Raw genomic sequence first — 27,436 nt, 5'->3', positions numbered from 1 at the left:
AGCAGTCCACAGCTCTCCCGTGTGACTGCGAGGTCCTCTCCACCCTGCGAGCCCCAAAGCAAGTCAGCGCCACCTGGGCATGGGGACCAGGAGCCAGGTCCAAGGACGGAAGCAGGACGCTCCCACCCAAACGTCCTGTCTGACCTCAAAGCCCTGGAACACTGCAGCCTGAGCCTCCTGTCCCCTCCCCCAGGTGGGGGCAGCGGCCACCTGCTCAGCCCAGCCATGTCCTCAGAGACGCCAGGGCTGACCAGCCCCCCAGCTTTCCTGCCACTCCTGGGTGTTCCTCGCAGCCCCCAGGGGATTGGGGGCGCCCGTCTGGGCGGCTGCAGCCGACAGGATAGGATCCCGCAGCCCCGCCTGGGTGAACCCAGCGTGACCGGTTCTCACTCCTGGTGTGACCCAGATAGCCGGGCTCCAGTGGACACGGCTCATGGGAAAGTGGAGAATTCGACACCGTAGCCTAGACTCATGGGGGCCCCCAGACCCCCTCCGGGAACCGCGCAGGAGGGCGGCCGAGGAGCCGAGTCCGCAGCCCGGTGACCCCGCGGCTTCACGGACGCTCGGAGCACCGGCCCCATGAGGATCCAGGGTGCTCGGCCGCCTCAGCAGGCGATGGGTATGGGGGCTGGGGGGACCAGCGGGAGGACGCAGGGAAGGGGCGGGCTCCCAGGAGGGGGACAGACAGAGGAGATCACCTGAAGACCCCTGACGTGGGAGCCAAGTGTCCCCGGCACGTGGAGGGGAGGGTTCCCTCTGGGCTGGTTCCTCAGACCCTCCAAGGTGCAACCCCAGGGACATTGTCTTGTCCCCCCACGTCCACCTCTGGAGTGTCCTGTCCTCCCTGTCCCCCTCCCCCATGGCCGTCCTGCCCTCTGTGCCCTTCCCGAGCTGTAAAGCTGCAAATAGGCTCTGCCTCTGCTCCAGGCTCTCGTCTGCACGCTGGCCCGCAGGGTCATGCAGCTCGGGGGGCCCCGGGAGAGGGTGGTGGGCCAGCGGCTGCTGGAGTCCGGTTTGAGTGGCCGTGAGGGGACACGCTGTGGGCAATATGAACCAGCCCCACGGGGCCCGGGGTTCAAGCCAGCGAGCCGGGCGCCATCCCGAGTCTGCACGCCTCCCGCCTTCCCTCCCCACTCGCCTCCCAGGACGGCGGAAGGGGAGGAGCAGGGAGGGCGCCCCGGCTCGGACGGAGCACGGATGCCCCCAGAGGAGCGCCTGTCGGGAGGAGGAGCTGAGCTCCCGCGGGTGAGGGGACGCCCAGGACAGCCAGCAATGTGGCCAGACTGCCCCGACGGCACCCGCCGCCCAGGTCCAATGACCTGGGCCCCGCCCCCTCCCTCAGAGCCCAGGGGGGTGTCGGGGAGGCCGCATCCTCCCGTGGAATAATTCTGAGTGTTCAGGGAGCCTGGCAGGGACGGTCTTCTGACAAGTGGCCTCTGGAGGACGCCCAAGAAGAAAGGACCCGGCTGCCAGGCCTCCTCTCCCTCGGGCCCCGCGGCCATGGCCCCGCAGAGGGGGCCGCTGCTGCTGCTGGCCCTCAGCCTGGGCCTGGCCGGTGCCCAGAAGACCCTAGATGACGTGCCGGTACAGCCCGGGTTTAATGCCCACGAGGTAACAGAGCCGGGTCAGGGCCCAGGCACAGTCCTGGGACGAGGAGGCAGGTGCCCCTGGGGGCTTGGCACGGCAGCGCGGCAGCCTCCGGGAGCAGGACCCGGGGAGAGAGGCCGGCCGAGAGGCGAGGGGCGGCCTGGGCCCAGGCCCAGGCTCGCAAAGGGACAGCTGCTTCTCGCGGAGTCTGCCCAGCCCAGACAGGAATGGAGGGTCCTCGCACTCCCGCTCGGCCCTGGGGGCAAAGAGGGGCCCAGGGTCCCCCTGCCTGCCTGTCCCATCTGCCCAACACCCAGCACTGTGGCGAGCGTGGCTGGAGCCAGGCCAGCACTCGGTGTGGTTCCTGGGCGTCCCTCTCACCTCCCCAGACCCGGCCAGGGCGTCTGGAACCCAGCAGGGGACAGCGCTACGACCAGACACGGGAGGAGCTGAGGGAAGCGGGGCAGGGAGAGGCAAGAAGGGGACAGAGGGCAGCCTCCCAGAGGAGGCCATTTCCAAAGGACCAGCTGTCCTCCCCCCAGCACACCCTGCTGGCCCTTGAGCTCCCCGGGCAGCGCTCAGCTCTGGGGTGCCGGGGCCTGAGAGTGGGGCCTGAGAGTGGGGCCAGGGAGTGTCCAGCCCCCCGCACCTTGCACCCCGCAGGTGGAGGGACGCTGGCTGACTGTCCAGCTGGCTGCCAGCCGGGCCCACCTGGTCTCCCCAGACGACCCCCTGAGGCTCGGCCTCCATTCCATTTGGACACGGGGCGAGGACGTGGAGTTCGTCTTGTTCTGGACGTAAGCATGGCCTCTGCAGCCCGTCGAAGAGTGAGCCCGCCCGGAGGCCTCCCAAGGGACGGTGACCAGTGGGGAGGACCAGAGGGACATAAGGCACTAAGTTGCAGGCTTGAGACCCCCCCAAGAGGTGTAAATCTAACTTCAGAAGCCCCAGAGCCTTACGACGAGGGGCCAGGGACAGACCCGTACACGCCGGGTCCCTCCCGCCGTGGAAACCACAGAAGCCGGGGCAGCGCTGGGTTTCACACTAGTCAGGTGATGACACGCTGTGCTGCTGTCAGCCATACCTTGACATGTCCTGCGCCCAGGGCCTTGAGAACCCCAAGTCAGAGCCACAGCCTTGCTGGTGCTCGGCCACAGACACCACCCCAAGGGCCATGCGCTCCCAGGGCCTGCGGGCACCCGCCCACACCCCAACCACCCCAGCGGAGACACTGAAGACCCCGGGGCTGGGGGCCAAAAAGGAGGGGCCTATGTGTGGAGCCCAGTGACTAGGGACAGCCAGGACCTGGTCCCCACCCATGGACCTGGAGCTCCAAGCCAAGGACAGACTGGGTCCCCTTCCTTCCAGGAGGTTTGGCTCCATTCCAGCAACAAGGAACTCGCTGGTTCCTCGCTCCTGCCCTCCAGCCCTGTGCCCCAGCTGGATGACCTCTGGAGCCCAGGGAGCCGAGAGACTCCGGCAGACACCTGGGACCTCAGCCAGGGCACCTCCGATGTCCCCAGGGGCTGGAAGACAGGAAGAGATCTTGACCACCATATGCCCCTCTTTTCCCCAGGGGAGAGGGGGTGTGCCAAGGATTGAACATCACCGTCCACCCAACCGGGCTCCAAGGCCAGTACCAAGGCTCCTGTGAGTAGCCCGCCCTCTGGCCTGGGTGCCGTGCTGGACAGGGACACTCGATGTCCCGAACCAGGGTGGGGGCTGGAGGGAGACAGACTCCCGGGCCCTGCGCTGTCCGGGGTCCTGTCGGGGGGTAGAGGAGAGAGGCTTCACCTGCCGCCCGGTGGGGGTCGCCCACAGTGGTAGGAGGCACCAGCATGCGCGTCTGCTTCGTGAGCACGGACTACAGTAGTCTCATTCTTTACATCCACCTCGAGGACGCCGGCGAGGTCACCAGCCTGTGGGCTCTTCTGGGTAGGTGGCGGCTCTCTGGATGCCGGCCGGGGCCTCTGCCCAACACCTGGGCTTAGGGGGATGGGGGCTCCGGGGGTGCTGGCTCCACCAGGGACCCTGTGGGTGCTTCCCCCGGAGGGCCTGTCCTTCAGATGGGGCAGCCCTGCACCTGCCTGCTCACTCCCTCTGGAGTTCGCTCAGATCCACCCACAGTGCGCACGTGTGGGAGTGTGCGTACATGTGTGTCTGCGTGTGCATGTGCGTGCACGCACACATGTGTGTCCCGGGAGCGGGGACACTGTTAGAACAGAAAGCCTCCCCGGTCTTGACCAGGGAGCTAGTCAAGGATCCTAAAGGCCCTGAGTCCCGTGAGGCCCAGAAAGTCGAAGAGGCATGTGGGGCAGACCGGGGTAGGGGGCGTCCCCCGGGAGGTGTGGATGGGCTGGTGGGTGGGGGCGCCTGAGGACTAGATGGAGGCGGCGGGGGGTGTCCCGGGCTGGCCGAGTGGCGCAGGCAGCAGGCTGCCGTGTGAAGGGGCCCCCCACAGGGGCTGGGGCCTGACGTGCCCCGGAAGGAGCGCTGTCCCTACTCCGCCAAGGGCGGACCTGCTCCTGGGGCAGACGAGGACGGAGGGGACCAGGGCTGAGGCCGCAGCCACCAGCCAGTCAGCAGCAGGGCTCGGGCCGGCAAGGGGAGGGGCACTCGGAGAAAAGCCACGGCCTCCGGACTCTGGGCCCCTCTGACTTCAGCCAGAAGAACGCGCGGGGACCCCACGTGGCTGCAGAAGTTCCTCGAGTACGCGGACAGATTTCACCTGCAGAAAGCCCCCGTCTTCAACCTCGACGGTAAGCACGGCGCTCCGGACACCACCCCCCCAACAAGACCAGGCCACCGTGCTGGGGCCCCCACCCGCCGGGCCCGGAACCCCTCAGAGCAGTGACAGGCACAAGACCAGAGCAAGCAGAAATATGGGCGGCCTCTCCCGGGCCGCGGCCGGTCAGCCCGGTGCCGGGCGCCTTGCCTGCCAGATGGCACGAAGCCCCTAGAACACAGCGATCTGGGCACAATGTGGATTTAGGGCTCTGGGGTCTGAGGGGCTTGGAAACAAGGCCAAGGCCGCCCAGCAGAGCCCCTCACCCCCACACCCCTTCCCCCTGTGCTGTTCAGTCCATCAACGCACGCATGCCAGGCTGTTCGGGGCGGCAGTGGGGGAAGCATGGAGAACAAGGCAGACACACCCTCCAGCCCTCTCCCGGCTTCCCCGGGGTCACTGCAGGCCCGTCCCTGATCTGTCAGGGACAAGGGAGCCCGGAGCAGGGCAGCATGGCCGCACCGCAGGGTCAACAATGCCTGGAGGCAAGGGGGGGGCGACCCGAGGGGCAGTGGGGGGTGGAGTCTGGGTGGCCGTGGCAGGACAGGCGGCCGCACAGGGCCGTGGCAGGACATGGTGGCCCGTGGGTGCTGCGCTACAGAAGGCAAGCTGCTCCCCAGCGAGGGCTGCCGGCTGCACGCCGGGTTGGTTGGTTTCAAAGGGACAAAACCTTGGGATCCCCATCCTGTCCTCTCCCCTCCACAGCCCGGTGCCCCGCAGCTGAAGCCTAAGTCAGGGCCGCCGGAGATGTTCTGCCTGGCCCTCCTGACCCCTGCCTTGGCCTCCCTCCCCTCCCCCTGCCTTGCTTGCCCTGGGGCCTCCCGAACCCCTGAGCCATCTGAGGCAGCCCCTCCAGCCTGAGCCTGAGCCCAGCCTCCAGCCGTCCCCTTCCTGGCCTCCCCCAGCCGGGCCCAAGGGCATGAGAATGCTGTGAGTGGCTGGGAGGGGCCCCGCAGCCCCCAGGGCTCTGGGCCACCACAAACACAGCACTGCAGTGGCGCAGGGGACAACCCCGCTCGGGTCTAGGCTGGGGCTCCTCTGACCTGCTTCCACCTGGGTCCTGCTCTGGGTCAACTCCGGAGAGGTGCGCGGGGCCAGGGAGCCAAGCCTCACGCCCGCCCAGGTCAGAGAGCACCGAGGGCGCCCAGTACCCACCCACGCGCTCCCAGAGAAGAGCCAGGGAGACAGGCCCGGGCACCCGCACGACAGGGGAGCCGAGACAGCCAGCACCCTTTCCTGAAGGTCAAGGGGGCCACCAGGACAGTGGCTGGACCCAAGCCGTCCCTTCTTCCTGGGTGAGCAGAAGACAACCCAGGGAAGGGCAGGCGCTGGGAAAACTGGGTCAGCGGCCTCCAACACGGGCCGTCTGGAAATGTCAGAGACAGGTATGACCAGATCCTGCCCCAGAACCACTCCTGCCAAGACAAGACCACGCCCCTCCGACGGCCACGCCCCTTCGGACGGCCACGCCTCCTCCGACGGCCACGCCTCCGCAAGGCAGCATCCCCCACGCCCAACCAAGCGCTTGGGGTCAGCACCAGCGCCCAGGAGCCACCCGGCCCCCAGCAGACGTCCACCTGCCGCGCTCAGACGTTCCGCGAGACCAGCGGGTGCTCAAAGCACGATGCTTGCCTGCGAACCAGAAAACCCAAATTCCAGACCCAGAATGGCTGCGGTACAATGAGAAAGTAATGCTCATTTAGCCAGAAATCTGCAGACTTTATAGAGAAAAAATGTTCAAGTCCTTCCTCGGGGACAGTGAGAAAGTGACTTAAGTAAATGGACATGGGGTTTCCTGCATAGTCTTCAATATCATAAATATGTAATAATCCTCAGGGTAACCTGTGCCTCCAAGAAATCCAATCAATATTCCAGCTGGGCGGGGCGAGGGCCCCTGGGGGCTCCGGCAGTGAAGCGTCTGCCTTCCGCTTGGGTCAGGATCTCGAGGTCCTGGGATCAAGCCCCGCATCGGGCTCCCTGCTCAGTGGGGAACCTGCCTCTCCCTCCGCCTGCCTCTCCCTCCGCCTCTGCCTGCCTCTCCCCCGTTGTGTGCCTGATCTCTCTCTCTCTCTCTCAAATAAGTAAATAAATAAAATCTTTAAAAATATATTCCAGTGGGATCTTTACCCAGAACCAAAAACCCAAATCTAGAACCCACACGAAAGAACGGAAGTTTTGACATGTTTAGAGAGGAGCCCCACAGGTACCGTTCCGTTAGTGCGAGCAGGACCCAACAGCAATCACAACTGTACAGACTCAGCTCAGGGACAGAAGAACAACCAGGGAGTAGAGTCAAGAAATGAACACTAGCAAGCATAGGCACAGTGCGGTGTACAAATGGCCCATCTTCAAAGACATTGTTTATTCAATAAATAGTGCTGGGAGAAATGGCCAAGAGATTTGGAGGGAAAAAAAATTCAGTTTAGCTGCCTCACTCTGCATTATCTTAAAATTAATTCCCGGTGACTCTGGCCAAACATAAAACCTTGAAAGTCTGTCTCTAGCTCAGGGATGGGTCCCCACCCGACAGATACAAATATCAGGAGAAAAGATGGTAATTATGCTTTCGATGTCTCAGAAACATCCTCACCAAAATTAAAATCCAAACCGGAAATTAATATTGTCAAGAAGCCTGACAGAGGGCCCACACGACCTCTCGGAAGCTACCCGTCAGAGCTGGCGGAGAGGACCCCAGCGCGCGAGAAGCGAGCGGAGCACAGACACCGACCGTTTGTACCGTCACGTGTCAGACAGCCGGTCATTATAGCGTAAGGGGGGGTTTGACCTCACAAGGATTCCTAGAAAAAGAGACGCTATTTTACTTATCAGGTTGGCTAAATTAAGTGTTTTTTTATAGCTCACTTGGCGCCCGCGGTGTGGGAAAGTGCACTGTTGCTCGGAGCGATGGAAATGGGGGGCTGTTCTGGGGGACCCGGCTTCATGTCCTCTGGACAGACCTGTCCTTGGACCTGGGAATTCTAGACATGAACACGCTGACCCATCCTCATCCCAAAGAAGCCAGGGAACTCACGGTGCTTTCGGTCTGATCCCATGGTTTTGTTAAAGGTAGAACATTAGAGACCCTTCCAGGATGTCCCCCGGGCCTGCCCAGCAGGTGTCGAGGGGGAAATCTGCGTGTCTGTCTGAGCGAGGCCCTCCTGGCTGTCTCCGGGCCCCACCTGAGGTAGCTCGCACCAAGCTTGTGCCGGCGGGGCTGTGGGTCGTGGAATATACCTTCTGCTTTTCGAGATGTTCACGGATTCTGTTTTCGAGAGCTGCTGTGTGACGCGCAAGGATGGAGGTCCCCGAACATGGCATCAGCAGCCCCAGCCCCGCGGGATCTGCTCATGCCGGATCCTTCACACGTCCTCCAGGAGCCCCGTCGGGACGGACGGTGAGGGACGAGCCCCAACACGATGGGGGGCCCCGGCTCCGCCGCGGGGCAAGTCCTGCCCGCCTTCCTCTCCAGGACGCAACAGCCAGTGTCCCTTGTGGTTTTCCTGTTCTATTTGCCGGCCAGGAGTGCTGTGCCCTTGGGTGGCGGCAACACAGCCCCCTAGAGGGGCGGCTTGAACATCAGAAGGGTGTTCCCTCACCTCCGGGAGGCTGGGGTCCAAGGGGCTGGTGTGGCCGGGCTGCTGGTCACTGCATGTGTTCGCACGTACGCACGCGTCCTGACCTCCCATCCAGCAAGGTCACCAGTCCGCTCGGATCAGGACGCACCCTGGGACCTCACCTGCTGTAATCACATCTGCAAAGACCCCATGTCCAGGTAGCCACATGTGGGGGTGCCAGGGTCACGGCTTCCACCTCTGACCACACCTGTCACACTGACCAGCACTGGTTCCTGTCCCACAGAGGATACCTTCAGCCCCTCCAGCCCTCATGGGGACTCTCGAAGCCCTCCCTGCCCTAAACAGACGGCCACTGTGCTCTCCTCTGCGGCAGCCTGTCGCCTCGCATGGAGAAGGTTCCCCTCCTGAGCCACCGCGCTGTCCCCACCCCCCACGCCCCCCTCCTCCTCGCTGTCCCCACCCCCCACGCCCCCCTCCTCCTCGCTTTTAGCACTTTGGACTTCCAAAAGCAATGCGGTGAGCGGTCTCCTGTGCCTTGCGGGGCCACGGGCTGCTGCGGGACACAATCCTGATCTCAACAACCACTTCCTTCCCTCACTGCACCCGAGACAGCCTCTGCTGCAGGGCTCAGGGCATACCTTCTTCACGCCAGGATCAGAGAAGGGTCTGCGTTCGGTAGGAACGCCCCAGGCCACCCGGGTCACATACCGCACAGACGATTCGCGGGGATTCAACACGGCAACGCACGCCCGGGACCGACACACATGGCGCATTCTGCCCGTGAGCTGAGGGACATTTATTTTTTCCCTCTTTTCTGTGCCCTTTTGTGTGTATTTTTTTCCTGGGCTACCATCTTTCTCCATTACGCCTCCTGCCCCGCCGGCTGCCTACAACATGCAGATTCTGACATCGCTGTGATCAAACGCACATCATCATTTTTATGCTTTATCCCGCGTGGACCAAACTGGACGGTTCAGAGCTACAAGGAGAAACATCTCCCGCGGTGGCCTCCGTGTGCACAGCCCGGAAACCAGGAGCACTTTAGGACGCCCTCTGTGCTCGGGAATCCGTGTCTATGCGGTCGGTCAGTGGGGGGAGGAGCTGGCAAGTCAGAGGGCCCTCGGGGAGCACCACACAGCCTGGACCAGCCAAACCTGCACGGGGGCCACAGCGCGTGTCCCGGTGGACTCCGGGGACGGCAGCTTGGCCGGCTGGTGATGACAAAGTACTTGCCCGGGGTCTTCCATAGGTGCTGCTCGGCCCTTTGTCCTTGTTGCAACTGACATCCTCCAGGTATTCTTTGATGACATTTAAAATCTCCAGGGCCGTGCCACCGGGGACAGGGCCACCGTAGTAGTAGTCGCCCTGTCCCAACGGGACACACGCCCGGACGCAGCCTCCTCTCGTGAGGGAGGTCCCCCGTGTCTCTGACGTGCAACCAGACGTGGAGCGGAGCCACAGACGTGCCCAGGGTCTCCACGCCACAGGCATCCGGGAAGAGCTCTCGGACCCTCTCAGCCATCACGCTGGAGATAAAGTCCACTGCGACCTGGATACACCGTCCTGTGTGTGCGGCTAAGTTCGTGCGCACGAAGTCCAAGCCGTCTCGCCGTGGCCCGTGACGTCGAGGACCTGGAGCATCTGCTGCGGCCCCGGCATACAGAGATCACAAGTAGGCAGAGAGGCAGGCGGGGCGGGGGGGGGGGTGGAGCAGGCTCCCCACTGAGCAGAGAGCCCGATGCGGGGCTCGATCCTAGGACCCTGGGATCATGACCTGAGCAGAAGGCAGAGGCTCAACCCACTGAGCACCCCATCCTATAGTCTTCACACATCATGGGGTGTGAACTGGATTTGCATTTCCCTGATAACTAATGAGGCTCTTTTCATGAGCTGAATAGCCATGTATTTGAAATGGCTCATTTAAGTCTTTGGGCAACAAAAGCAAAAAGAAACCACTGAGACCACATCAAAGTAAAAGCTGTGGCACAACAAAGAAAACCTTCAGCAAGATGAGGAGGTAATCCACCGCCGGAGAAGATATTTCCAAACGATGTCAAGATATTTACAAGATATTTAAGATATTTACAAACGATGATTTTACAAACCTGTTACGGGGTTAATATCCAATAAATATACAAAACCTCAACACCAAAGGACAATGCAATTAGAACGTGGACCGATACCCAGAACAATTTCCCAGACGTCCAACCGGCCAGCACACGCGTGGGAAGATCCTCAACACCCCCACAGCCCTCGTCAGGGAAATGCAGATCAAGACCACGAGATGTCACCTCACACCTGTTCAAGGCGAGTGTCCGCAACAGGAGACAGCAAGTGTCGGCGAGCACGTGGAGAAGCAAGAACACTCGCGCCCTGTGGTGGGAAGGCAAACCGGGGTGGCCGCCGTGGAAGGCAGCGTGGACGTTCCTCAACATTTGAAAATAGAAATTTGAAAATGGAAGTAATTCCACTTCTGGGGATTTACCTGAAGAACATGAAAACATAAATTCCAAAAGATACATGCCCTGTCATATTTATTGCAGCATTGTGTACAACAGCCAAGACACGGAAACGAGCCAAGTGTACTGATGGACGGACAGATAAGAGGAGGTGTAGACACACGATGGATTATCACTCAGCCATACAAGAGAATGAGACCTTGCCAGTCACGACAACACACATGACCCTACAGGGTATTATACTAAGTGAAACAAGTCAGTCAGAGAAAGACAAATACCATAGGATTGCACTTATTTGTGGAATCGAAAAAAATAATTAAGCAAACAAACAAACAAAAAAAAACACTCATAGATACAGAGAACAAACTGGTGGGTGCTGGGTGGGGGGGGGTGCAAACTAGGTGAAGGAGTGAAGAAACACAAACCTTCCGTTATAAAATCAGTAAGTCCCAGCATGAGAAGGTCCAGGGATTATAGTCAATAATATTATATTGCACACTGACAGGTGGTGACCACATTCATCATAGTTAGCATTTAGTAAAGCGTAGGAATACTGATTCTCTGTGCTGCATACCGGAAACAAATACAACATAATATCATGTCAACTGTGCTTCAGTTAAAGAGTTTTTGTCCCACGCCCATCTTCTCCGGGGCAGTCTATTGATTGACTGCTTTTCTCCGCTCCTCTCCTGGGCAGAGGCCAAACTGCCCTATTTCTTCACATGTTTGAATGTGAAGGTTTGAAAAATGGGTCATTTAAATAAAGTAGAAACTCTATAAATCAGATCCTTTCTGAGCGGAGATTTCCGTGACCATAAAGGACAAAGAATACAGACTTTATCAAAATAGTTCGGAAGCAATTAAACCAAAGAACATGATGTCAAACAGCAAAAACACAGCCTGGGGAGGAGCGCGGAAGGGAGGGAGGAGGAGGACCCGGCTCAAGGCCGCGGCCGAGCTGGACAGAGGCACCCAGCCCAGGGCAGGGGAACATCCCAAGAGCTCACTTTCCTTGATCTTGAGCAAATGCCCCCGAGAGTGGTACAAGCCTTTGGTTAGTTTCCAGAGTTCTGAAAAAGTCAACTGTAACAATTTGGGTCAGTTTCCTCATTGGTTTTAGGAAGGATAAACCTGGGGCAGTTAGTATTTCATCACTTTTGGTGACATAACTCTGCTCTTGTGCTCATTCTGCTGGAGAATCAACCATCATAAAGCACGAACTTTGGGAACTGACATCAGGTACCAGCTTTGGAAAACCTCTAGCACCATCTCCTGGGCTGCACAGTCCAGCGTCCCGCCCTCCCCAGGGCCTCCACCTCCACTCTCATGAGGCTCCCGCACACACATGCTGGGTGACATGTGTAGGAATGGTTCCAGCAAAGCACAGAAATGATCCAAGTGCCCACCAGCAGGAAGGCTGACGGATAAGCTCACCTATTTCCACGCTGGACTGTTACAGCTGTCCAAAATGGACGGTGACGTGCAAAATTGGGGGAATCTTTCAGCGTCAAGAGAAAAAGTAAGTCCCAAGAGTGCGTACGTGTGATATCCTCTTTGTACAAATTACAGGGGTCACGGGTAAACGGATGGGAAAGGACAAGAAGCCAGATGCACATCACGGTTGTTGCCGCATTAAAATCAGCAAGTAAGCAAACCCATATGTAATACCAGTAGGTTTTGCATGAACGAATGAGGCTAGTGTCGTGAACCGTGGGTATGAGTCATCTCAGAAGCTGAGGTCTACTCAGAATGCATGCCCACGTGAGGAGAACATTTGCAGAAGATCAGATACAAATGAATGATAAAACGTGCTCCAACACGGGAATAATTACAGACTTGCAAGCTGACTTGGGGTATTTTAAACTAGCAGTTGGGCCTAGAATAAATGATTTTCTGATGCCTCCCTTTATCCACTGAACTTAACTACAATGGTACCGTCATGGAAGAGAAGTTTGCCGACCCACGTCCAAATGATAACCGCCTGCCTTCTTGACCCAATGACCGCATCTGGGGGCTGGTCTCCCAGGTCCACTCACTCGATAGCGGGAAAAGAGCTCCAGGCAGGGCTAGTCATGGAAGCCTCACTTGCAAAAGCCCCGAACGGCAGACGACCCAAGACCAGCAGGGACCCGGCTGAGCCGATGATGGTGCACAACTCTAAGGGTGGCGACCACGTGGCCATGGCAGACAGGATGCGCCAGACGCCTCCGAGGGCCGCTGTCACTGATCGGACACACCGCCGGCTGCAAACCCAGCGCCGTTCTCTGTGTGGGTGTCCAGGGACAGCGGCCAGCCCCAAAAGGCGACACTTCCAGACTGTGTTGGCACAGAAACAGAACCACTCTGTGGCTTCCAGGGCTTCAGGGTGGGGAGGGGGGCGGCCCCGAACAGTCCCGGCGAATCTGGACTCTGCCGGAGGGTGTGGGAGCCTGCTGGCCCTAGGAAAGTCACGGCGCCGCAGACGCACACTCGCACTCACCCGCAGGGCACAGCAGCAGGCTGCATGGGGTGGGGGTGGGGGTGACACCAGGGCCCGTGTCGGGGGCAGGGGGCGGCGGGTAGGACAGGGGCATCGGGAGGACAGGTGACGGGCACCGGGGGTCTCCTGACGCTGTTCTCACAGCTGCATGGGAGTCCACAGTAATCTCAGAATAAAAGGTTAAAAAGAGAAAATGTATGTCCTTCCTTCTAAGTCAACCCCCAAAATGCTAGCAGGTTCCCCCGCCCATCACCTCCCCTCCCCAGACCCCGCGCAGGCCCCACCACCATCGCTGCCCACTCGCGTCCCGCCCGGGGTTCCACCTCCCTCACAGCCACTAGGAACAGGGACCAAACTCTGCACACAGGCTCTGTAAGCGCTGCTCTGGCTGGCGGGCAGGGCGAGGAGGGGGCTGTCCTGGCCCCTGGGCACCCCCAATCTGATGAGCAGCTGGCCCTGGCCACCCTCCACAGGGGAGCACAGCCGGAGATCTCCCCACAGCCCACTATTCCAGAAACCTCCAGAACGGATTATGGGCTGGACGGCCCTGGCTGGGGTCAGCAGCCCAGATTCAAAGCCACAAATCTCTGTTGGGGGTGGGGGGTCCCAGGGTGCTGCGGGGAACAGTGTCTGCTCGGAAGCAGAGTTGGGCTGCTGTAGGACCAGGGGTCCAGGCGCTCTGGGCCATGGAGAGGTTCAGACAGAGCGTATCTGTCAGGACGGGCAGGGAGCTGGGCCGCACCCTGCACCCCTGCACCACCGTGGCCCACTGACCTCCAGCTCCTGCACCTCAGTCCAGTCAGATGGGCCATGGCAAGGGACAGGTGGGAAGCTGCCCCCGGGCAGGGCCCACGGGTATGGGGTGTTGGCATTTGGGGACAGAACGGGGGCTTCCCAGCAGAGAGCAGAGCTTGGAGGGACCCCAGTTCCTGCTGACTGAGCCAGGCTCTGGGGCTCAGCACGCCCCTGCGGGCCACCCAACCCCAGAGACACTCCAGGTGGACAAGGGGGCAGAGGCAGGGTCAGGGAAGCCAGGGCACGGTTTTGGGGTCACTGGGCAAAGCAGGACTCGTGGGGCGCGAGGGAACCGCCAAGAGACGTTGTCACTGGCCTTGTGGCCGCCAAGGTCCGCCCCCCACGAGAGCAGGACCTCAGCCGTGAGTCTAGCAGGGTCGAAGTCCAACAAGCTGCAGGACAGTGAGTGGAAAGTCACCCAATCGGCCTCCCCAGAAGCCAGTGTGATCCGGTGGGAGAGTGCTTCTCGGTGTTTGTTACGACCGGAAGCTCCTATTCCAGTGGGAGACCAGCACCCGCCGCACTGGGCCCGTGTCCATCCCTAGGGGACCGGCTGCCGTGCCCTCAGCCCAGGGGGAAGGGAGCAGGCATGGGGGGTGGGGCGGCGCGCCAGTGCCCCAGGACATGCGCCCCCCCCCCGACCCCACGGCGACACGAATCCCCGAGGGACACGACTGCCAGCCCCGTGTGAGCCTGGGAAGCCCCAGGGCAGGGCCATCTCTGGGGTCCTTCTCCCTCAGAACAGAGGGGTCCAAGTGTATGGCCCTGGTGGGCGGGGGGAGGCGGAGAAAGGGCTGCTGCGCCTTCCCCGCCCGCGGGTGGGGCCGGGCGGACAGGGTCCCGGGCGGACAGGGTCCCGGGCGGACAGGGTCCCGGGCGGACAGGGTCCCGGCCACGGCGCCGTCTTCTCTCACCTCGTCGCCCTCCCCTCCCGCGGCTTTCCGGAGGACGGCAGCCTTCTCTCCTGCCCTTAGATGAGAGAAGCAAGGGCCAAGGTCCAGGTCACTGGCGCGTATAAGGACGATTCCTACGTCCCCAGAGGCCAGGAAGGGACGAGCCCCTGGCAGAGGGACCCTGCTCCCCACTTGGCCGGGTCGGAGCACAGAGGAGACCCCAAGCCGGGCCGGCTGCCCAGCAAGCCTCAGTCCTTGCCTTTCCAGGCACCGAGCCCGGGGTGAGGGGGCCGTGGCGCCACGGAGTGGGACCGCGGAAGGAGGCCGGCCGCACCGACGTCTGCCGTCCACTCCCCGCAGCGCTGCTGTGTCTGAACGTGAGGCCCTCCCCTGCTGCCTACTAGAAAGAGGACCAAGGAGGAAGGGCCTGGCCTCAGACGTCACACGTCACGTGTGTCTGGGAGAAAGATTTTGGAACAAGTGACACCAAGGCAAGAGGTATGGTGAGGCCCCTGACCCCGTGTGCTGGGTAACGCAGCAGCCAGTTCTGTCCACCGATTCAGGCCTGTGGCACTGGGTGATCGTGTGGGAGACAGGAGGGGTGGGCAGGGACAGCCCCCCCCAAACAGAGGCCCCCATCCTGTACATACCAGTGTCACATCACCTCGGGCCTGACACCACCCCTGCACTGCGCAGGCAGACCCAGCCCTGCCTGTAGGGCCCGGACGGCTCAAGGGCACGTCCAAGACCCCATGGGCACCTGCAGCTCAGGCCAGGCCTCCCCCAGCCGCCCCACAACGGGAAGACCAGATGGCACCTTTGCCTTGTGCACACCTGTGTGCCGTGTGCCTGCCTCGTGGGCCTCGTAAAGCCCACCGGATGCTGGAATTTTCAGTTATCCCCAAGGAAGGAGCCTGGGATCCCCTTCTCCGTCAAGCCAGGGGCACGACGTGCGGCAGTCCAGGAGGAACGGGGTACAGCTGAGCACAGTGGGCAGGACAGAGCAAACGCTGGGCCCTGCAGACCTCGGCCGGGACGCCACGGGCCCTGCAGACCGCGGCCGGGACGCCACGGGCCCTGCAGACCTCGGCCGGGACGCCACGGGCCCTGCAGACCTCGGCCGGGACGCCACGGGCCCTGCAGACCTCGGCCGGGACGCCACGGGCCCTGCAGACCTCGGCCAGGACGCCACGGGCCCTGCAGACCTCGGCCGGGACGGACCTCGGCCGGGACGCCACGGGCCCTGCAGACCTCGGCCGGGACGCCACGGGCCCTGCAGACCTCGGCCGGGACGCCACGGGCCCTGCAGACCTCGGCCGGGACGCCACGGGCCCTGCAGACCTCGGCCGGGACGCCACGGGCCCTGCAGACCTCGGCCGGGACGGACCTCGGCCGGGACGCCACGGGCCCTGCAGACCTCGGCCGGGACGCCACGGGCCCTGCAGACCTCGGCCGGGACGCCACGGGCCCTGCAGACCTCGGCCGGGACGCCACGGGCCCTGCAGACCTCGGCCGGGACGCCACGGGCCCTGCAGACCTCGGCCGGGACGCCACGGGCCCTGCAGACCTCGGCCAGGACGCCACCCACGCGGGCCGTTGCCTCACCCTCCCTCTCCCTTGGCTCTTGGAAGATGACTCCGCCACCTCACCCAGGACAATGGGGCTCACAGGGGCTTTGGGGGTCCCCCACCTACAGGGCGTGGCCTGGAAGGGTCCAGGGTAGGAGCCCTGCCCCCTTAAATCTCTGCCGCAGGAACAGGAGTCTGTTCCTCGGTGCGCACGCCGGCTGGAGGAAGGAAGAGGCAGACCAGACAGAGCGGGGCGGGCAGCCGGGAAAGGTCAGGTGAGGGTGGTACAGAGCTCCCGAAGACGGAGCGGACCCGAGACGGTTGCTGTTCTCCCAATCAGGGGTTCTGAGAAGCTCTTTCCAGGAATGTCTTAAGCCGTCTGAGAGTGGCCCCCGTGGACTGGCCGCTGAGGTGCGCCCGTCGGGGCGCTGACCATACCCGTCCACCAGAGGGTTTTGTTCCACTGCCTCGGCGTGTGACAGGGACCAGCGCTTTCCGGTTCACTGTTCTGTTTCAGGACGTTTTGCAAAAGTCACTCCCGCAAAGGCTGCTGGACAGGACGTGCCGTGACCTGGTCTCAGCTGTCCCGACTTCCTGTTGTCTTGTTGGGGACCCTGGCCCTGACTCCCTCAGCGTCCCATGGACTGCTAGCACCGCATCCCCTGTCCTGCCCCTCTACCCAGGGAGGCCACGGACCCGAGTCGGACTCCAGCTGAAGCATCGCGGACAGCCCTCCCAGGCCGTACCCACGGGGGGCCCCACCGTGGCTGGACTCCCCGTCCAGAGCCGACGGAGCCTTCTGGTGGGGAGTGAGGCTAAGGAGAGGCGTGGGGGAGGGGAGGGTCCCAGCAGGGTCAGGGAGGTGGAGAGGGACCGGAGGCGGGAGGTCGCAGCGCATGCGACCGGGCCATCTGGGGCAGCTGGCAGACGGGCCCATCTCGGGTGCTGGCCAGCGCGGGGTGCGGCCAGGGTCATCCCAGGGATGCGGGCTTCTTCGTGCTCGTGCGTGTCTTTGGAGGCCAAGGCTGAGGCCTTGCTGAGGAAAAGCTCAGAGGAGCGGCTGGAGTCTGACCCCCGCACTCACAGCCCAGCCAGCCGCGCCTGCCTCTACGACATCCGAAAGTGAGAACAGGACAGATGTCCTGGGGGACGCGGCACGGTCACGCGGGCCAGATCCCTCATCTGGGGGAGAACGCCGTACCCTGCTCCCCCGAGGCTCTCCGAGGCAGTTCCGTGACTCTGGCCCCGCAGCGGCGCCCCACCCCGCATTGTGGGGAGCTCTGTGTCGCTTTTCTTCCCTGTCTTGGTGTTTGATCAGGACGTCTCTCCGACAGACAGGCCATCTCCAACCCGCACCCCCCGCGGCCTGCAGGGGCTCAAGCAGACCCTGGCCTCCGCCTCCTGTTACTTCTGTCACATTTTGTCACACTGCTGCATCACAACCATCGTCCATTCATAACTGGATCCTGTCCCCCGCCCCTGGGCGCCTTTCTCCCTGGCAAGCCCCCGAGGAGGCGTCCGCGCCGGCCAGGGCTCTGCCTCGCTCCGGCTGTGGGGCCATCCTCGCGGGCGCGCGCGGCTCTCCCTCTGTCGCTCGGCAGAAGTCCTCGTTTCAGCCTTAACTCCCCACCCGGGGGGTACCTGGGGGGCTCTGTCGCTTGAGCCACCGACTCTTGGGCTCAGGTCGTGCGCTCAAGGTCGTTGGGCCCGTCTCGGGCTCCACGCTCTGCCCGGGCTCAGCGTGCCTCCCTCTGCCCCTCCCCCCACACACACTCTCTCTCTAATACATAAACGACTCCTTTTAAAACCTACGCCACACTCGCTGCCTCTGCTCTTCCGGGGCCAAGGGTCTGGGGCGCCCTGCTCCGCCTGGGTAAACACTCTGGGGCCGGGCACAAGGGTGCGTACAGCCCCCACGCCCCTGCAAGGACTCCAAGCAGCTCCGGCCCCCACGCCCTGTCACGGCCCGCTCCGTCCTCGGGGGTCACCCGGCCCCGTCTCCCGGGTGAGAGACGAGAGCCGGCCGGCCGCCTCCGCCCGGACTCCCAGCAGGTGGGGGGTGCGTCTGTGCGCTCTCCCTCTCCAGGGGCTCCCCGTTCAGATTCGTCGCCCCCGTTCTGCTTGCGGGTTTTCTCCTTGTTGATTCTTAATTCTCTACTTTGGATACGGATCCGATTTTGCGTCCTGGGCTACAGACCCCCGCCCCCGTCTGTGACCTGCCTCTTACCGTGCTGATTCCATCACGTCCTTCCAAAACCCACACACCTCTCGTCTGTCTGGCTGTCCTGGTCCACGAACCTGGTGCGCTCAGGCCTGTCTCTGTCCTCCCGTCCCTCCCGGCTCTGACGGCAGGCGGCCTGGCTCCCCACGCGGTCGGACGCTGGCCCGGACTCTGCCACCGCTCTGCGACCTTGGGCACGCCTCTTGACCTCCCCGTGCCTGTCTGCTTGCTGGGGACAAGGACCCCGCACCATCAGGTCACTGTGACAAGGATCACGGGGGCAGCCCTGGACCAAGCACCTCCCCCACCCCCGGGCAGACGGCATTGGCACAGGGGAGCCGTGTCTCCTGGCCGTCACCGCAGTCTCAGCCCCTGCCAGGAGGCTGGCACACAGGCCCCCAGTTAAACGATCGATTGTGGAGTCTGTGCTCTGAGCCAGGAGCGGATCCGCGGGCTCACCCTCCCTCAAGGTCAGGGACGTGGGGGGGGGGGGGCGGGAGGCTCTGGATCCGGGAGAGGCTGCTCCGTGTTGTTTTTAAAGGCTGACCTTTCAAAACCAGCATCCCCTCAGTGCCAGAAGCACCTAACAGAGCCGGGTTTGGACCCAAAGGGTGACCTTGGCCATGCCTACAGAGAAAGGCAGCCTCTGGGAGGCAGGGAAAGCCACGGGGTCAGACTGCTTGCAGGACCCTCGGCCCCCAAGACCCAGGCCCACCCGCAGCCTCTCCGTCACTTGCTCCCCGAGCCTACCTGCAGGCACTGACCTCAGTTTTGTAGGGAGAGTGGAGCTCGGTGTTCCAGAATGAACGAGGCGTGCGGGCAGCCCAGTGCTGGGGGCTCCAGGCTGAAGAGAAGCGTCTTGGGGTAGTGACCCTGCGTGGCAGGGTCAGGGGTCAAGGCCGTGACACAGAGTAAAGTGTGAGCAGAGGCATCCACGCTGGCCATCTACCACCCCCAAACCAAAGCCCCAGAGGCACAAGCACAGCCTCCTCGCCCTCCGCTTCTCCAGCCCCAAGTGCATCACAGGCCCCGGAAGGTAACGGAGAGGTCTGCTGGGGGGGGGGGGCTGGTCTCACACACGGCATCGCACCCCCACCCCCTGGCGTGGTTTCCAGGCTGACGCTCGGCTGACAGGTGCAGCCAGAGCTGGGCCCAGGACGGAAAGACAAGTGACGGACACGGAACACCATGTGGGACGGTCCCTCGGGATCGGGACCATCGCTGGCCTGCGGGGCTGAAGGACAGGAAGGAAGCCAGAGCTCAGCCCCCGGGACAGGATCGCCGGAGCTCAGCCCCCGGGACAGGGCCGCCAGACACCGCACAGCACAGGGCGCCCCCGTGCGGGAACGCGGTTTGTGGTGCGTCCGAAGCTGTGGTCTAACTGGGTTTCTGCACGGCCTCGGGCAGGGGTGAACCCAGCGAGGCGCCCAGGGAAGGGGTGGGTCGGCCGGGCCCTCCCGCACCCACCCCGTCCACAGCCCCCCGTCTGCTGCTGCCCTCGGCCCACTCGCCTCCAGCCCAGGGGCAGGACACAGAGCTCAGGCTCCCGTGAGCGGCCCCACGACGGGCTGCCAGGCATAGGGATTCCGTCGTCTCGGGGGGCTTCCGCCCCGGGCGGCCCCACAACACTCAGGCATCTTCCAAAGTCCGTGCGGCCACAGGCTCTTTCCTGCCAGCACCACTGAGGCCATGATGGGCGGCGGGGTATTGCCGGGAAACCCTGGAGGGAAGGGGGTTCTCAGAGGACCGGTTCCCGGCTGCACCGCTCAGACCCCCTCGGCCTGACACGAGGCTGTCCCTCATGACTCTCCCCAGGTGGACTGAATCTGGGGACATCCACCTCCTGGCAGGAGGACGGGGTGGGGCAGGCTCAGGGTTCACGGGCCTGCAAGAGGTTCCTGCCACCACAGCCCCCCATCCCAGGAGGCTGAGGGTCAGGGCCCCCTGCCGCCCGAGCTGTGCGGGGGAAGGGTCTGGCTCTCCCCTGCGCTGTCCTGGACATTATTCTGTTCATTCTTGCTCCAGAAGCCCCAGGAGACAGACATGGCACTCCAGTCGCTTCCTGAGGTTGCCCTGAAACTCAGAGCCCCATAGGCGGCTTGCCCGGGGCTCCCCGCTGGGCAGTGGCCACACTAGAGGTCCGTCTCTCGTGGGACATGATGCTGGGAGCCTGGGCCAGGCCAACAGACCCAGCAGTGCCGAGCACCTGCCAGTTCCACACGCACACCGATGTTGACAGGTCCCTTCCGTTCGGGGCACCTGCAGCAGAACGCATGCTTCCCCAACTCCCGCTGTCCAGGTGTCAGGACGGCAGCTCTGTACCATCCTTGGGTCTCCCGCTCCCACACCCCTGGCCGATCCCCCAGCAGGAATCCAACTCCTCAAAACAGAACCCTTGCCCCCGCCTGCTCCGGGGCTCCCCTGTGCCAGCCAGACCCTCCTGCCACTGAGATTCTCCTAGGGCCCCCTGGCTGGTCACGCATGTCCTCTCTGCCCACCAGCTACGCTGTCCCAGTTAAGATGGGAGTCTGTGTCCTGCTTCGGGTAACACGGGGTGGCGGCCATGGGACCAGCCCCACGGCACGCACAGAGGTGACTGGTCTGGGTAGGACACAGACAACCCCCTAAACGCATGGGACCACGTCAGAAGCAGACAGCACCAAAGAGATGCGGGTACTTGTCCCTCTTTTCTTCCCTTTCTCTCTTTAACAGCTCTCTGCGCGAGCACAGGCCCCACTCGGCTGCGGCGGGGCGGCCAACCCGCGGACAGAAACCCCCGATCTTCCTGGCTTCAAGAACCCGAGAACCAAGCTGGAGGCAGCCGGAGCCCCAAGCAGGGACGGGTGCCCTGGGCAGGGGGGCGCGCTCTGAACCTGCCCGTGCGCCCCCGTCACCGCTCTGCATGTCCGGGACAGACTGTGCAGCCAGCGGGCCCAGGAGGAAGGGAGGGACGTCCGTCCCAGCACACACACCGTGTTCCGGGTCTGGATCCAGCCAAGGACCGGACCGCTGAAAACTCCGGAGAGGACTCGGGACGCAGGCTCTCAGTCACGCCATTCAGGGTGTCCTGGACACACTCCCAGACCAGCAAACACGCGAAGGGCGAGCCCGTGCTGGGAGGGCAGGAGCCGGAGTCGCCGGACCAGACACGTGAGCAGCTGCGGCGAAGATTCGTGGTCGAGGACGTAACGGAGAAACGTGCTCATAAGGAACGGAAACGAGGGACAGCTCGGGGACGTGACCGCTCTGAGGAAACAGACAGGAATCCCGGGGCTCACCGTACACACATCAGATTAAACACTCCCTGGACAGTCCGAGGCCACGTGGAGACAGAGAAGTCGGTGGTCTTGAGGACAGATCGGGAGAAACTGTCCAATCTCAAAACCAAAGAGAAGAACTGGGCGGGGGGGTGGCGCGTGAGCAGCACATCCGCGATCGTGTGACGACAACGAGGGCCTAGTACTCCACTGCAGCTGCGAGACCGAGAAGGGAGGGGCGCGGCGACACGTTTAAAGGGATAACGGGTGGAACAAACCCCAGATTTGGCAGAAAATGTGAATTGGTAGATTCTAGAACTCTAGAACCTTCCGACCAAAACAGCACAAAGGAAAGCACCCCCAGGTCACCCGCTAACGAGCACCTGTCCCGCCTGGCCCTTTAGGACCCAGAACCACTGGGGAGCAGGGACTCCCCATCAGAAACAACGCAGGACACGGAACACGGACCTGCGTCTGCGAAGGTGGGAGAGAAGCCAAATGCGAACCAGGACTCCAATCTGGTCCTTCACGCACGGAGGCAGAGCGAGTGCTCGCTGGGCCGTGTGCCCTCTGCTCCCACCTCGCCGCGCGGGCAGGGGGGACCTTGAACCTCTTTCCAGCCACCCCGTCCTGGCCCCTGGGAGCTCACTGTACCCGCCCTGCCCTTGACCCTCCCCGCGCTGCCCCCCACTCTGTTTACAGGTCCCGTTCTCAGGGGGACTGTCCCTGTCAACACGGACCCAGGAGGGCTCCCCAACTTCCCGTGTCTTCCGCGTATTGTCTCCGCCATAGAACGCAGGGTCTGTGACCCCCCCCAACGTGTCGCATCCTGACGTGTCCAACCCCGAGCGGCGGGGATTCCCATGGGCACACACAGGCGCTCCACAAATCTGGCCCAAACACAGGAACAAGCATCTAGGGTTTGCGGAATTCACGAGGATTAAGGAAACCTGTAGTCCCTCCAACACGTGTCTGTAAGGTTTTCGCTGCGGACGTGAACCAAGGGCCCCCCTGTGTGCATGGCGGGCACCCATCGGGGGACCGTCCGAGAGGGCGCCCACTGCCCGGCTGGCTCTCGGGAGCCCTCAGCTCCGTGGGCAGAGCCGGCCCGGCCACCGCCGCCCGTGCAGGTCGCCCCCTTCACACCGGTTTCTCTCCGACTGCCGAGGGGTCAGTCGTGCCGTGGCCGAGGCTCTGCCCGTTCCCGCTCCCCCCTCCTCCTCACGCCCCGGGCTGCCTCCAACACGTTCCCACGGACCGGGCAGCTTAGAAGCCCCCATCAAGGCCAGGAATCGTGGGGGCTCCTTCAGCGGCTCAGGGGAAGCCCCACCCCCGGCGTCTCGCAGCCCCTGCAGACACCGGCTGTCCTGGGCGGGTAACACCTCCCTCCCCGCCTGCCTCCCGCCACAGCCCATGTCCCGGCGTCCCTGTCCCTGCACAGACACCGGCCGCCTTGCCCTGAGGGCCACGCGACCCCTGCACGACCTCATCTTCATTGTGTGGGCGAAGACTGTGTTCCCAGACCACGGCACGCCCTGAGCTCCCAGGGGTTGGGACTAACACGAATCTTTTGGGGGTACGCAGTTTGACCCCCAGCAACCCCCCAGACCGCTTGCATTCCTGACTCCATCACCTCCCAAAGAGCCCAGCTGCCATCACTAGGGATAAACAGGCAGCTCGTGGCAACGTTGGAGAACAGCGGGTGGCGGCCATGGGGGACGAGCCAAGCTCGGGGGCCAGCATCCCGGGAGAGGCAGGCCGCCAGGACACGGCTTCTCATTGTGGGACCTCCTCAGGGTGCCGGGGACGGGGGTGTCCTGAGCGCTGGAGCAGGACCCAGGCCCTGGGACTTCCTGCAACCCAGCCACGAAGGCTAGGCGGGGGCTCCCTAGGGAAAATGCCGCACAGCCCCGCCCAGTCCTCAGGTCTGGGCAGAGGGGACGGGTTGGCGGCTGCAGGGCTGTGGCCTCTGGGAGCAGCGGGGAGCACCCGTCAGGTGCTGAGTCTGCGGGGTGGGGGGGGCAGGAACAAAGTGACACACACGGGTTTAAACAGAACAGATCTCCCCTCTGCCAGCTGGGAGGCTAGAAGCCTGGGATGGGGGAGTGGCCTGGCTGATCCCACTGAGCGTCCGTCCCTGGCCTGTCCCCGCTCCTGGGGGTCCTGCCGCCGTGGCAGTGGATCCCTAGTCCGCACTCAGCATCTCCTCGTGCGAATCTTGTGCCCCAAACCCCCGCTCCTGAGGACAGCAGCCATCCTGGCTCAGGGTCCTGTTCCAGCACGATGTCATCTCCACTCACATCTGTCACGACGCTGGTTTCTAATAAGGTCCCATTCTGAGGTCCTGGGGGTCCGGACTCCCACATACGTAGCTGGAGGGTCCCGATTCAGCCCCCGACAGGCTTCAGTCACTGTCCCCGGCCTGCGGGGTCCTGCGGGGACCTGCGGGGGCCTGGGTTCTCAACCCCGGGGGCTCCCTGCTCCCGGCCCCCGTTCACCAGCCATGTTCCGGCAACATGACAGGCACGGAGGCCAAGGTGACCCCAGCACCCTTTGGGCCCCATTTGCCGACGCCCACGCGGAGAGCAGCGACTGTCTCTGTGGGCAAACTACACTTTCATTCCAAACGCGGGAAGGGGCAGGTGGGCAGAGGACACGCACCGGCCTCTCTCTGCAGGCAGGAAGGCCGGTGTGAGAAAGTCTCCCTCACTGTGTTCAAGACCGACACCGACAACAAATTCGACCTGGAGTGTAAGTGTGTGCGGACCACGGGCCCCCTGCAGGCACGGCCCGCTCGGAGGTTTGGCCCTGTGGCAAGGGCCCGGCAGCTCCATACCCGAGGGATGGGCTGGCATCAGGACTCGGGCCCCCAGCCCAGCTCACTGGGCACGGAGCCTGTCCCCCACCCAGGTCCCTGAGGCTGGGCAGGATGCGGGGCCAGGCCCCAGGCACAGGAAGCAGAGACTTTCCCCCACCCAGATGGGCCTGCGGTCCCCCCACCAGGCAGCCCCCCATCTCCAGCCAGCCTCAACCCCCATGTCCTCCGCAGTCTGGGGACACAATGACCTCTACCTGGACAAAGTACAGCCCAAGGGCTACCTAATTCTCCACATGATCAGCCAGCACGAAGACGTGACCGGCCTGGTGGTCCACCTGATGGGTACGCAAGGTGCCCTCCAGGCAACAGGGCACCCAGGGCCTCCCTCACAGGCAGGACTCCGCTCCAGCCAGCCTATGGGGAGGTGGCCCGCTGCCCCCCAGCAGCAGGACTAAACAGGTTTGGGGGTGCCAGGGACCAGACCCCAGTGGAAGGCTCTGGCCCCAGCCGTGCTCCTGCTTGGCCTCAGCCACTGTGGCCCTGGGGATCCCCTCACAACCCCACACACTCGTCCATGCAGCCCTCTCGCCAGGACCCTCCGACAGCCGGGGCTCCACCTCCATGCCCTCAGCAAGGGGAAGAAGGGACAGTCCCCTCCTCCGAGGTCATCCCAAGGGAAAGAGGGGTCTCTCCCGTCTCCCCACACCAGCCCCCATCTCCCACCAAGACACGGACTCCCCTCTCGGTCCAGAGCACTGTCCCCTGGCCCACCCCCAACAGCCTCTGATGCCCCCAGGGCCTCTGCCCCCCACCCCCCATGGCACCCGGCAGACCCCCCATGTCCCCTGTAGTCTGGGACCCCAGCACGCAGCAGGACGTCCTGCAGACATTCCAGTCCGTCTGTGACGACCTCGGCCTGCATGAGGACCAGACTGCGGTTCTGAACACGGACGGTGAGCCCCGCCACCCTCCTGCACCCTCGGGTCCCCGTGGGTTGGTGGCCACACGGCGGGCAGGGGCTCACTCCAGCTCACTGTGCCCCTCGGATCGCTGCCAGAGTTTCAGGTCCCAGGGCCGTCGGCCCCGCGCACGTGAGTGGTGCCGCTCTGGAGCTGTGCCCACGGGCTTCCCCACGGCCCCCCAGGCTACACAAAAGGGCCCAGGAGGCAGACAGAGCCCCCACCTGGCCCTGGAGCTGCCTCTCAGAGACCACACCTGCCCCACCTCCTGTGCTGTCCCTTCCCCAATCCCCGCCCCTGTGTGCAGAGCCAAGAAGCAGGGTCTCGCCTACACGGGAATTCAAACGGCAGGTCCGGACGCCATACTCAGCTCCCCCTTCCACCCCTCCCCGCCGCAAGCCCTCCAGGGACTCCACCAAGGACACCCGCCTGCGCTCCCGTGTGCGGCCCTGGCCGGCCCCATTCTGCTCCGTGCTCTCCCTCTGCGCCGGCCACACGCTCCACCCAGCCCCATGATGGGGCCCCCCTCCCCTTGCACAATAAAGGACGTTCCTTTCAAAAGATGACTGCCGGGTTGGTCAAAATTGTCCGGGGGTCATTTCTTCTGGGGCTGCTGAAACGAACAAAGGAAAAGACGAACCATCTCCCCCAATCCGAGCGCGTGGGCCGAAGCAGCCAGAGCCCTCCCCAAACCTGAGTGCCCACAGCACTCAGGCACAGACTGTTGCCAAGTGACGAGGAACGCGTTCATTTACAGTCTCACCCTCCCAAGTGTGTGAACGTGCATCCGTTAGGACTCTTGGCTTCAAATGACAGAAACCTTACACGCACACTTTGGCGGTACATGGACTGTCTTGGCTCTTACACATGAAAGGTGCTGAGGCAGAGCTGCCCGCAGGCATGGCTGTATCCAGGAGCAGAAGAGCCATCTCTCTCCGTCTCTTGCCTCTTTTCTTTCTTTCCTTGTTGGCTCCATTCTCCGGCTGCCCATACGGCTGCCAGCAGCCACAGACGACCTCCCCCTCCCTCGAGATAACAGCGTAATGTATTCATACTTCTCTCCAAAGTCCCTGCAGAGGCCTCCACACTGTGGCCCGCGGGCCCGCCCAGGTCCTCGCCTGGCCTGTGCTCATCTGCAAATGGAGAGACGCGATGCCCTCGTGGCCAGGCCCGAGTCAGGGGTCCTCCCAAGAGCCAGGGCGGTGGCGGCTTTACCCAAAGCCCAGGGTCTGAGGAGAGAAGGTGGGCCTCATGAGGACGTGCCTGGCGGGTGGGGGATGGAGGCACGGGTCCCACTTGGGTCCACAGCCCAGGCTGCAACCTCCAGCCCGTGCCTCCTCCCAGTGACATGGGTGCACCTCGATCACCCTAACACCCTGACCCCCCGCCGGGCCCTGGTCACAGTGCCTGCTCCAGGTCTGACGGGTGGGAGAAGGGGGTCCCCCTCATCATTGGGGGAGGGTAGAGACCCAGAGGACGCCCCCGTGAGTGAGAACGAGGACAAGCTCCCACGTCTGCCCCCTTGGTGGGCGTGGGGCCACCTGGGTTACTGCCAGAAGGTGCTCAAAGGAGGGCTCCAGCCCGGCAGGAGGCGAGGGCGCCCCACCCGCTGGGACACCGGGTCGATACCCCGGGGAGCACACGGCAAAAGCTTGCTGGTTGCCCTTCCCACCGGGCGCCCAGGGCCCAGGCCCAGGCCGCCAGGATGTGCGGTCCCAGTGCTCCCTCTGCCCTGCAGCCCTGACAAAGTCCTCCCGGCGGCTCTGCCTCGGGTCCACGCCGCAGGCCCCTCCCACAGCCAGCAACGCACACAGACTACAAGGACGCGCTTCACAAAGAAAAAATTCAAACACCCGACAAAATCACGCGCACGCGCCTCCGCTCGCTCGCAGAGAAACGCTAACGACAGCAAGAAGGCTCCTCGTGTCCCCGCGGCTCGGCGAACATCGGGGACGCCCGGCAGCTGTCTGCAGCCCCCGGAACGGGCGGCCACTACGGGGCTGGACACAGACGACGCGTTTTTCGAGCCGGAAGCCCCCT

General features: G+C 63.2%; 2 protein-coding genes and 1 long non-coding RNA gene across 3 annotated transcripts; all 3 read left to right on the top strand.

Annotated features, from left to right (window-relative positions):
• Positions 1 to 1,500: 1,500 nt before the first annotated feature.
• Positions 1,501 to 8,736, top strand: LOC309847247 (lipocalin 1-like; the record flags this gene model as incomplete). Its single annotated transcript, XM_082697192.1, has 6 exons — positions 1,501 to 1,611; positions 2,251 to 2,384; positions 3,164 to 3,237; positions 3,409 to 3,522; positions 4,251 to 4,346; positions 8,600 to 8,736. The coding sequence occupies 6 exons, from the start codon at positions 1,501 to 1,503 to the stop codon at positions 8,734 to 8,736; spliced, it is 666 nt and encodes a 221-aa protein (XP_082553318.1).
• Positions 8,737 to 11,308: 2,572 nt separating this feature from the next.
• LOC309846756 lies at positions 11,309 to 16,754 on the top strand. Its single transcript, XR_014302127.1, has 3 exons — positions 11,309 to 14,367; positions 14,841 to 15,071; positions 16,659 to 16,754. It is a non-coding gene; the product is annotated as an uncharacterized lncRNA (long non-coding RNA).
• A 369-nt stretch (positions 16,755 to 17,123) lies between these two features.
• LOC309847246 (uncharacterized protein) lies at positions 17,124 to 25,962 on the top strand (the record flags this gene model as incomplete). Its single annotated transcript, XM_082697191.1, has 8 exons — positions 17,124 to 17,263; positions 17,989 to 18,193; positions 21,446 to 21,547; positions 21,944 to 22,101; positions 24,297 to 24,370; positions 24,669 to 24,779; positions 25,289 to 25,390; positions 25,748 to 25,962. 8 exons carry the CDS (start codon positions 17,124 to 17,126, stop codon positions 25,960 to 25,962), a joined length of 1,107 nt encoding a protein of 368 aa, XP_082553317.1.
• Positions 25,963 to 27,436: the final 1,474 nt, after the last annotated feature.

Source organism: Mustela nivalis (assembly GCF_964662115.1).
Source record: "Mustela nivalis genome assembly, chromosome: 13".
Taxonomy (NCBI): Eukaryota; Metazoa; Chordata; class Mammalia; order Carnivora; family Mustelidae; genus Mustela; species Mustela nivalis.
Note: the sequence above shows the minus strand (reverse complement) of the source record. Positions and strands in the feature narration are given on the sequence as shown.